The 12,439-nt window shown below is 36.6% G+C and overlaps 1 protein-coding gene across 1 annotated transcript in view; it reads left to right on the top strand.

The window, feature by feature from the left end:
- Positions 1-12,439, top strand: part of LOC135196150 (GATOR complex protein Iml1-like) — a gene marked incomplete in the record, with an annotated part of 480,334 nt that overhangs the window by 222,078 nt on the left and 245,817 nt on the right. Inside the window, 2 exon segments of the mRNA XM_064222704.1 lie at positions 4,402-4,531; positions 7,554-7,748. Coding sequence (XP_064078774.1) covers positions 4,402-4,531; positions 7,554-7,748 — 325 coding nt within the window.

Below are 12,439 nucleotides of genomic sequence, written 5' to 3'. Positions count from 1 at the left end.
TGCCCATTTTTGGGACCTAACATAGCCAATAAAGGTTTATGGTCTGAGACCAAAGTGAATTTTTCTTTACCATACAAGTAGATATGGAACTCTTTTACTCCAAAGACGAGTGCTAGTCCCTCTTTTTCAATCCGACTGTAGATTCTCTCAGCCTTATTTAAGGCCCGTGATACAAATGTTATGGGTCTTTCAACTCCATCAGGCATAACATGGGCTAATATTGCATCAATTCCAACTGATGAGGCATCACAAGTCAATTTGACAGGTAAATTTAGCTGAAAATGTGTGAGGAGTCTTGGAGACTAGTTCTGTTTTAATATTTTCAAATGTCTGGTAGCATTCTTCTGACCATCTCCATTCAACTGACTTGACTAGGAAACTGCATTTATCTTTTCTAATCTTCAACCCACTTTCCTGAATTCTTTTCTGTACAGCTTCTAATTTATCTAACAGATCATTTACAACTTGCCTACTACAAGAATATCATCAACAAAAACAAATACATTTTCCATTCCATTGAGAGTCTTATCCGTGGTGTGCTTCCATAGAGCAGGATTACTTGCTATATACCAAATGGAAGACACTTAAGCTTGTATAGTCCTAAGGGTGTGTTTAAGGTACATATCTGTTGACATTTCTCATCCATTTGTAGTTGAGCAAAAGCTTGTTTTAAATCAATCTTTGCAAATGTTTTACAACCTCCCATGGCTGCAAACATATCAATGGGCCTTGGTAAAGGATGCTGTGCAACTTGCAATTGAGGGTTTGCAGTGACTTAATAATCCCCACAAACCCTAATGCTTTTATCTCCCTTGACTACAGGTACAGTAGTACCTCGAGATACGAAATTAATCCGTTCCGAGGCGCCTTTCGTATCATGAGGTTTTCGTATCTTGGACCACATTTTACATGTAAAATGGCTAATCTGTTCCAAGCCCTCCAAAAACACCCCAGTAAATTTCATAATAAAGGTAAATTGACCTATAAACAATGAAATACTACAACAATTTGGACCATTCAATACGTAACTTAATAATAAAAATGCAAAACCTATAAATAAAGTGTATATTAGTGTACAAGAAATATTATTACCTTAACTTAATAATAAAAATGCAAAACCTGTAAATAAAGTGTATATTAGTGTACAAGAAATATTATTACCGTAACGTAAAATGTGGAAGCTTACCTTTCGAGTGAGGCTATCTCCAAAAGTGGCAGCAGAGGAGGAGGAGGACAAACGGCAGATACGTACACTTAACTTTACGAAACACATAAAAAAATGTCAGAAAAACAAACTAAACTTTATAAAATACATTAACAAAACTGTAACCCTTAACTTTACAAAAAACTTAAAATAAAATTTATTTTGTCTTTTTTTGATTTTTACATTTCTTTTTACTTTTTTATACTTTACATAATACATAATTTCAATTTCTTCACCTCCGAATGGAAGCCAGTCCGTTTACGGAATTTTTCAAACCACCCATGAGAAGCCTTGAACTCTGGGGTTGCCGTTGATGTCCCCTCTCCGCCGTCGTCTGCAGCTTGGGCAATCAAATAGCTGAAAATAGCGCTGGCCTTCTGGCAGATTGCCGTCTCGGTTATCGTATCGCCAACGATTTCTTTGTCCTCGATCCATACAAGGAGCAGCCTTTCCATTTCATTATGCACATGGCTCCTCTTGTTGGACAAAATAGTCACGCCCCTGGAAGGTGTAGCTGCTTTGATGGCTTCCTTCTCCTTGAGGAAGGTGCCTATCGTCGACGGATTTCGGCCGTATTCCTTAGTGATCAAACTCAACCGCAAGCCAGCTTCATACTTTTTTATTATCTCCATTTTTGTCTCCATAGAAAGCATTCTCTTCTTTCTGTGAACTTCAACAACTTTCTTGGGACCCATGACTATATGCACTGTACGTAATTAAGTTACGTATGTAGTACGTATACTAATTTGGTTCTCACAACATGATTAAGTAGCTCAACGAAATCACTTAACGAATTTACGATTCTAAACGAAATCATTGGACCAAACAAATGCCGCATACGTACAATAAAGCTTCGGGTGCGAAGTGGCCGAGCGAAGGCACGCCACCACGTAAGATGCATGATGGGAGGGATGCTGTCCAATAGGAGAGAAGGATCTCATGGCTTGGCTAGCATCAGGAACCAATGGGAGAGCAGGAGGATGGTGGTGAGTCTACTAGAACTAAGATGGCGGTGCGCTGCACGAGTTTCAAAATTGTTATCGGGCGAATCTCGGACTTTCAGAAACCTTTCGTATCTTGAAAACTTTTCGTATGTAGAGCAGTAAAATTTTTCGTGCCAGCTTTCGTATCTTGAGTTTTTCGTAAGTTGAGCCTTTCGTATCTCGAGGTACCACTGTACTAAAGGAGTAGCCCAGTCTGAATATATAACATTTTCCCAAGTGTTACTTGCTTCTAATTTCTTATTTATTGTTCAGCTAAAGGTTTCAGTGCTTAAGGAATCTGTCTGGGTGCAAAATATTTTGGTGTACCATCAGGCTTCAAAATTAATGATGCTGTTACATTCCTAACTTTGCCTAATTTCTCTTCAAATACTTCTTTGTATTTATCTAGTAATTGCTCTAATGTGTGAGAGTTATTACTGGTCTCTCTAACTTGATTCAACATAAATAACTCTGGTCAGTCTAACTTTATAATTTTCAACCAGTCTTAACCTAGCAAAACCTAGTCTTTTCCCAGTGACTATTTGGTAAAGGAAGATTGTCATACAGTTTCCCTTTATAATGTACATTAACTGTAGTTGATCTCTATAAAACTATATTTGTATCGTTGTAATCTCTCACAATATTCTTACTGGGAAACAAGGTTAGGTTAGGTATTTCCTGGAGAAGTTCCTCTGAAATAACCGGAATATCTGCTGGAGTGTCAACTTGCATGGAAACATTAGTTCCATTCAAGGACAAATGAACTAAAATACATTACTACCTTTGTGAAGAGAATTTATCTTAAAGACAAGTCATCACATGCGCCTTCCTTAGGCTGTGAAGCATTGTACATACATTTTATAGATTTATGGTTAATGTTGGACTTCACATTTTTTAAAAATGACCATGTTTTGAATATTTCTGGCATACCTTGCCAGTGGCATGACATTTGTAATGCTCCCTTTTGGTGTGGTCTATACTTCCACACCTTTGACATAACTCATTGAATTTGTGGTTATTTAAGAGGACTCTGCTGAGACCATTGTGGGTCCTCAGATTACTACCACCTTAACTGGAAAACTTTTGTTACTCCTGTTTGGCTTAGCATACCTTGAAATTTTACTGTACTCATTTTGATTGTACTTGTGGGAAAATCTTCGCTGAGCAGTATTTGAGCTAGAGCCAGTTTGTTCCCTAGGCCTGTCGTTCTGAAATGTACTCTTACCCTTATAATGACTTACTGCTGCTCCTCTCGTACAATATTGCCATTTTGGTTTGGCCTATTCTCAACAACACTAGCCTCCGAATTAGTAATATCCATGGACTTACCTATGATGAGTTGTTTATCTAATGTTACATCCTCTTTGTTCATGTGCGAACTTTATCAAATGTTAAATCCTCTTTGTTCATGTGCGAACTTCATCTAATGTTAAATCCTCTTTGTTCATGTGCGAACAAACCTTTGGTCTTAACAATAGGATAATTTTCTTGTGCCTAGCTGGAGCCAGCCACGCATGACATTCCGGGCAGGAATTCGTTATGGTACAAACATTAGCATGACACCTACTGCATGTGGAGTGTGGGTCTATTGCTGAAGAAGCTAGGAAATGAGAACACGAGAAACCTTGAGTATCCGGGCACATACATTGGTGAGGCCGAGAAGGAGCAGAAGAAGCCATCATACAAGCACACACACAGAATCACAAGCAAAAACGGGTAATGACCCGGGTAAAAGGCCGAGAGAGGGCAACCAGGACTCACCCAGGCAGTTAAGAAAAAGACTGAACGCGGTGGCGTGGGTGCGTGGTCCTTGACCAGTTTTCACCCAATATATGCATGCGTTGCCAGATCTCACAAGATTCCTTGCTTTTCATTTGTGATTTAACCGGATCCAGCTAGGTGCTAGAAAATTATCTTATTGTTAAGACCTCAGGTTTGTAGCTATGAAAAATACAAATGGTCTTAGAAAATTTTTCATGTTTCCAACAACTTCATTCTCAGTTTAGGAGAGACACATTTTTAAATATTACCCGATCTATTAATAATGACATCCTCAGTGTCAGTGAATTCACAGGTTTTAGCTAACTTTCTCAATTTTGTGACAAACACGTCAGTACTTTCATTTACTTCTTGGCTTAACTGTTCCAACTTAAACCTAGCATACCGTTTTTCCTCCTTAGGAGAAAAATAATTGTCTAAGGGTTTTCTTTGCAGGTGACCAGTGCTAAACCAGCTGTAAATGGACACCGACCTGGTAGATCACTCATTAATCCTTTTGATCCATCTCATGTCACCATCAAGCAAACTTCAAATCGCAGGCGCTGGATTCATATCTTTCCTAAAGGTTAGTGATTGGTGTTTAGCACTGGTTATAGGTTGGAAGATATTAGTGTCATTTCATATTATTGAATTTGGTTTTCTTAAATGCTGATTCATTAAATCTTGACTTACTGTATAATGCCATACATTTCATTTCAAATACTATTTTTCCTTCTGTATAAGACTCACTAATGCATTAACCAGCCTGAGAAGAGCTGTTGTTAGGGTCAGAGGTCTGGATAAACTAATCCTTTATAATAATAATAATCACTAATGCATTAATCACCTATTTTTGCCAGAAATGTTTAGAAAAAAATATCTATAAATGGGGTGAAAATATTTAGGACAAACTGAATTTACCACACCACGTTCTTCAAAATCCTCTTATTACTTGGATGACTTTTGGAAAGTGGCATATAATACTTATCTCCACAAAGTAAAATAGGATTTCTAGATTTTTAAAAAATATCTTAGTCTACTATATACGTTTCATGTAAATTCATCAATCGTATAGGACTGTCAACTGTAGATGAATGCCCCCAGACATGTCTTTCAGACAAAAAACAGTCCTACATACATGCCTGTGACCCATTTGCAGGTGTAACTATACTCCTCATTGGTTGGTTCTCTGTGATGTTGAGATGGGAGCTATTCTTTAAGTTTTGCTTCAGCAGTTTTGAAAAGTCTCCTTTACACTCCATTCACATTAATTTTAACTTTTCTTCATATTGTAAGTCCCTTTTTTATTGATCAAAAGTGTACTGATAACCACAGTCACTTCCTGGCTGGTTGTGGAATTTTCATGTGAGTAACTTGGCTCGTCATTTTGTATTATATCTTTGTGAATTTTGACCTTTTTCCTGTCATTGTTGCAGAATTTAAATGTTCTCATCCATTCTGTATACAGGTTTTTCTTTATTTAGTAATTTAGGTGGATGGTAGTCAGCTGTTAAAGATTAGTTCATTAAAGTGCCACTAGTATGTTGTATGTGAAATACTGGGGTTGTGATGACATCTTTTTTATATTTTGTATTTTTATTTACAACTTTACTACTATGAGATTCACAGCCGATGTCCCATGGTTTTCCTGGAATAAAATTTTATCAACGTACATGACAAAGTTGACACTTTGTCACAGGATATCATACATCCCTACCTAATTTTTTACTGTATTCTGTATTACGAAAGTTGCATAATTCTGGTAATTATAAGAATAACACCGACTTCTTGTAGACATCGCCAGCAAACTCAGAGGAATGGTTGAAGGTATAATGACGTAACTTAGGACATCTTTACCTTGCCCCCTTCTCGATGGATCATTGGCTATTCATGAAAAAGTCTCCACCTCTGGCAACATTGAAATACAACCAATACTCCTTGTTTACACTTAGTAGTAGTAGTAGTAGTAGTAGTAATTTATATAGGATTTATGCCATGAGGTCGAGTACTGGGATCCTTGAAGAAAAGGGTTTCCACATGTAATCTGAGAAATTACTTCCCATCACTATTTCTCCATTGAAAATTAGATAATTAGAAATAAATTAACAAAGTAAAGAAAACTTTGGCATTCGTCGTAACTACTTTGGTATTTTTCCTAATATGATGGTGATGATCATTGTAATAAATAGACAATTGCATAGCATTAGTGTTACGGCCTCTGAGAGAGGTCCGCTTCAGGTTCGATATGAAAATAAACAAAAAGAATTCAACACCAACAGTTGAAACTGGGGATACGAATATAGAAAGAAACACTAACACAACAAAGGTTTATTTACAAGCTTACTAACAAAGGTAAATGCAGAATGGTATCTCCTATTTACATAAAAAAGGCAAAATCTTACAATGCGTGAACTGGGGAAGAAGTGAGGTAATTCAAATACTTGCTGGCCAGTTTTGCAACTCAAAGCGATGGCTTCACAAAGGGAGAACTGCAGTTGCAGAAGTCTTCTTGACTCCGTATAGCAGAAAATAATGTCTATTCTTGATACTCGAAGTGCAGGAACTTCTCAAAACTTCTTGCAGAACGTTTCTTCTGTGAAGTCTTGCTCTACGTTGAAATGCCTCGGTCGTCCACTCCTGACAATGACTTGACCAGAATTCAACCAACTCTCGAGCGACTTTTCCTCTTTGATCCTTCGTTGGTTCCTTCTTCTCTTATCTCTCTCTCTGACGATCTCTGCTGCTGATCTCTCACTGTTATCTGATCTGTGGCTCTTACTGATGATCTGCTTCCTCCTACTTCGTCAGTCGTATTTATACGGTGACCTGGGGGCGTGGGCTACGGGGGAGGCAGAGCACGAACATCACAGGCTCCTGAGATTACTAGAACTTCTTAGAAGGATCTGGACGAAGTATTACATCAGAAATCGCGGCGTTTCTCACAACACTTCGGCGCCTTTTGCGTTCCCCAACACGCCCGACGATTCCAGAACAATCATGAGAACAGGCACCTCCAACACCTGTGCGAGTGCCCCCTTGCTGCAGAACTTCTCGAAGATGCGTTTTCCTTTCCTTTAACTCGTAATTCTTTGCTATGAAGTGATTACCATTACAATTAGATTGTATCATACATAGAATTTAGACTTCAGGCCAAGTACTGGGACAATGACTTATCATAGCTGCCATTCTTGAAGCCTTGGCAAGGTATGATATTCCTTTAGAATATCAGAGACAGCTGTTTGCTGTCATCACCTTGTGGGAAGGTCCACATATAACTTTGAACCCATACACTAGTGTGTTCCGCCAGCGGCTTCAGCTGCTTTATTTTACTTTTATGAATATACTTTTTTCTAATTCTAATATGAGTAATAATTAATGCTGCTGAAAATTAGGTAGGGATGTAAAGTATACTATGGCTAAGTAATATCTTTGTCAAATGCACAGAAAAAAGGACTACAAGCTGTATTCTATAGAACATTGTGATTGCTTGCACATTGTAATTTCCAGATGTATCAGGTTTTTCAAAGAAGCATTTTGTTGTTATTAAGGAAGTGTGTTTTAGACGTTAATGGAAGTTTTATTTTAATAAAATTTGTTTTCTTAATCAGATGCAACAGGTGTCCACATACAACAGCACCATTACCAGAATTCTCAGCCAAAAGCTCAGGAAGAACAAAGAGCATCATCTTCCACACCACCACCTGATCAGGATCCACATTTGATACCCCTCTCCTCTACACCTGCTTCAACTGAACCAAGTGGAAAAGCCCCTCATGTATTAGCATCACAACTTAGTCAAGAAAGTAAGTAAATTTATAAGGAGTTTCCCCAGAATTGAAATTATCTCTGTAATCATTCTGTAAAATCATGTCATTTTGTAAAGATTAGGCATTACAACATATGTTATACCCAATTTAATGTAAAAGAGTATATTGCTATGTAGCCTGATTCCTTGATGACACTGAGCTTAATGGAAATATATCAGAACTTTGGAAAGCAAACTACATATTTGCCAGTGGTTAGGCTGTCTCTATAATATGTCTTGTGTAGCCCTAAGTCATAGGTCTGTCTTACCTTCTCAGTCAAAATCCCATCATAATATTTCCAGTATACTAAATAATGTTTGGCCCCTATAATTCTTATATTAATTTTGGCAGATGCATCCATATGCGAAAGGAACAATTATTCTTTGGAAACTTTTCAGTATGTATGCATTCATATTTTACATGCCTTGCCAGCAACTAATTCACATTTTCACCCACTTGTAATCCTACCAACTACTGGTACCTCTCTATTCATTGGTCTTTCATTGACCGTCCAAATATTCTCAACAGTCACTTCTTATTCAACAATTCTTCAAAATACCCACACAGTCAACTCAATTGTAATCTCTGCTGATAGCATCTGTCCAGTGTTCAACATTAAGGTAAAAGATAAATATGTTCCATTCTGGAGTATTTGTTCACATTGCCCCTAAATGCATAACACCCTCCTCTTTTTTTATTTACTTTTTCCGTGACTTCACCCTTTTCTTATCAGTTTTAATTCTTGTGTTGTCTTGGGTGCTTTATGATTTACTCATAAAAAAACAGGCAACTATGAATCTGGAGGTAGAATTTTTTTTCATATTCACTAAACTTAATGACTCTTTAAACCCCACCTGCAATGAACAGCAATTATAGAGGTACTTTATTTAAGCAATAAGACAGTTGACAAGAACTAAGTTAGTAGATATATTAAATTGATATTATTCCTACACAAATACAAACTGTTGGTCTTTACATAAGGAATTACCTTGATTGTGAGCTGGAGCAGGCTATTCTAATACAGTGCTCCCCCACTTTTATGCGGAGATAGGTTTCTGACCTACTGTGGAAATGCAAAATCCCTTATAACTGGCTTATAACTGCCAATTACCTTGTACCCCTTAAACTAAAATCTGTATAACTGTCTATTTGAACATTTCATTGTTTAATTTGATAGTTCAAACAAAAATATACCTTAAATTATCATTTACTACAAACAATATCATTTCAAACAAAAATACACCCCAAACCATCATCCCAAAACATCTTAAGTCATGTTAGACTAATACCCTTTTACAACTGTTACTTTTAAGTATATATGCTCAATAAAATGCTTAAAACAATAATTTACTCATTTTAAAATAATATTAATATAAACACAGCAAATTATCTATAAAACTTTCAATACAAAATAAATAGATCTTTAATACAAATTAAATAAATCTGTCTTACAGAATGTTTGACAACTAATCAAGTTACCCTGTACTGTATACACAAGCATAGCCATTTTCTCTTGTAGGATTGAAGTCACCCAGTTTTATTTATATATTGGTAAAAACACTTAAAATTCACACTAATTCTGTGTATATAGAGCAAAACTGTTTATTCACTAATTACTGTATTTTTTCATATTGTGTTCATGACTAAAACAGATGTGTATGATAAAAATAATTTACAGTGTACTTATAACATGGTGATGTATCTTTCAATCTTAAGAGCCAGGCTAAAAGAACATTCAGCACCCCAGGCCTTGGAAACTTTGAGGTCAGCCAATTTAAGAAAAAACACACCAATGGATAGAGGAAGATATGCAAATGCACATGATGTAAGAAAAAAATTCTAAATTTTATTTTTTTTTTTTTAAATCTCCCTACTTTCCATGAGATGTTGAAAAATAATTCTCCCTACTTTCCACAAGAAGTTGAAAAAGAATTCCCCCTACTTTCCACGAGAAGTTGAAAAAGAATTCTCCCTACTTTCCACGAGAAGTTGAAAAAGAATTCTCCCTACTTTCCACGAGAATTTGAAAAAGAATTCTCCCTACTTCCCACGAGAAGTTGAAAAAGACTATTTATAATGTCTTGTGGGGCATCTTAAAAGACAATCGTAAATTTTACCAAGTATACATGTTTTTTCTAATAGATTATTTTATTTTATTTTATTTTGTAAATTATAATTACAGCTCACACAATATCTAAACAGATAAGAACTAAAATCAGTAACATATTTTGAGTATATTTGTAATAAAATATTTACGCAAGTTTACTGAGATCGAAGCTGCAGTAACTTTTTTGGGATTATACAGGTTTTTTCTAATTATAACTGACATACTGTAATAAGAGATAAGAACTAAAATCAACAGCAACCCCTGGGTATATTTATGAGCAAATAGATACAAAGCTGTCATGGGAGAAAGAGAAACACAACATGCCCCCTTGGAGTCAAGATCACAATGAACTCATGAGCTGCCTTCTTCATTGATCTGAGTCAGTCAAAAAGTTGCCATTAGTGAATGTATGATCTATTGAAGTAGTGGAACCTCTTTCCTGCACAATTTCCCCAAGTCGGTGGCATGTAATATTGATGCTTGCCATGAGTGAGTCTGTCCAGCACCCAAAAACTGTTATTGTTACTCATATGAGGGTATCTGTCCATTAAGGGTTAAGCTCATTCCAGCTCTCTCTCTCTCTCTCTCTCTCTCTCTCTCTCTCTCTCTCTCTCTCTCTATCTCGTTCTCGTCTCTCTCTCCTCAAAAAAATCTCCTCTCTCTCGGGTCTCTCTCTCTCTCTAAGGGTAATGTAAGGTACATTTGAAATATTACTTTGCTTTTGGATGATAGAGCATGTTGTACAATATTTAAAGTATATTTGCTAATTATTTTAATTTTATTCGCCAGTCCACTTTTATTTGAAAAGAAAATGAAAATGATTACTGAATATATTTTAAATAGTATTGTACAATATGCTCTATCATCCAAAAACATTTTACATTGTGCAATATCATTTCAGATACATCTTACATTACCCTTGAAGAGAGAGAGAGAGAGAGAGAGAGAGAGAGAGAGAGAGAGAGAGAGAGAGAGAGAGAGAATTGTACACCTATTCTCAGTCTGGGTCCTAATCTGGAATGAGCTTAATAGATACATAACTAACTACATTATAAGCGCGCTGTACATAATTTTTATAATAAAAATCAGTATTTAGTCACCAACACAATATGAAAAAATGCAGTACAAGTGAATAAATAGTGTTGTTCTACAAAATAAAGTGAATTAGTGATGATTTTAAAGATAGGTTCCATAGAAAAAGTCTGCAAATTAGTGAAAGTTCTCCTTCAGAAAAGTGAATATAATGTGAAACAAAAATCTGCGACAAAATAAAGTGTGAAGAAGTGAAGCGCAAAAAGTCGTTGTGGCACTGTGTAACAAGGCAAGTAACTACTGGAGGGAGGGGTAAGGGATACCCCCACTACCTCCTCCACTGCTGAGTAATACATTCACTCGCCTAATAGCCTTGTTCAGAGATGGACGTACTACACCTTCCTCTGCCCAATGTTAGCCGGTTCTGTGCAAGAGTTGTATAAGAATTTTGATAAGCAACCTGAATGGTTTTTCCCAAGTTATCTGTTTGCACTAAATTTTGCAAATACGAGTGCAATATTAACAATACTTGTGATGGGTGTTATAATTGGTTCCCAGAACAGTGGTTGATTTTCGCTTCAAAGAGGAGGTACACAAAGAAGGCTTCTTGTCTGTCTTCAGAGGGGTATTCTCCTCTGAAGATGCTGGATAACAGTACTCCCTCTCTCCCAATTGGTCTAACTCTCATGCTGCCTCCTCTATGGGAGAGGTCACTCCCCTGCATTCTCCTGTAGCTATGTCATCAGAAAGTTCACATGGGAGGGGGTGGCTTTATCACAATATCTCAAGGGCTTACTCTGTTTGCTTTGAGGGGGAACATTCCCTCTCAGAGCAAAGGGAGGTAGACCCCACTAACCCATCTTTTTCAGGTCTGGGAGAGATCACAAAGACGTTTGAATACCTTATTGATCTTTGACTTTCCTTAGGTCAGTGCAGCATGATCATAATGGAACGTTGCCATAATCATAATGTTATAACTTCACCATATATGCAAAACTTTATGGCTTAACTGTAGAAGAAATATACAGCGGACCCCCTGTATTCGCGTTCTCCGGATTCATGGACTCTCACATTTGCGGGTTTCTCACTGAAACGTCTCCCTGCATTATTCGCAGAAAATTTGCATATTAACCCTTAAACGCCGAAGTGATATTTTAAAAATCGTCTCCCGTATGCCGGCGGCGTTCACGAGTGAGCGCCGAAGCAGAAAAAAATGTTTTTTTCAAAAAATCACAGCACGCTTACTTTTCAAGATTAATAGTTCATTTGTGGCTCCTTTTTTTTGTTATTGCCCGAAGTTTAGTATGCAACCATCAGAAATGAAAAAAATATCATTATCACATATAAATAATAGGGATATATGACCGCAAAAAAAAATTTCATATATAATTGCATACAAATCCCGCTTTGAGCAAATCGGTTAAAGCTCATGAGTTAATTACTTTTTCGTTGTATTGTACACTAAATTGTGATGATTTTGGTATATAACAACTTGTAAAACGATCAAAGCAACACAGAGAAAATATTATCACAATATGATGCATGAATT

Source organism: Macrobrachium nipponense, chromosome 17, assembly GCF_015104395.2.
Source record: "Macrobrachium nipponense isolate FS-2020 chromosome 17, ASM1510439v2, whole genome shotgun sequence".
NCBI lineage: Eukaryota > Metazoa > Arthropoda > Malacostraca > Decapoda > Palaemonidae > Macrobrachium > Macrobrachium nipponense.
This window is presented reverse-complemented; position numbering and strand designations above follow the sequence as displayed.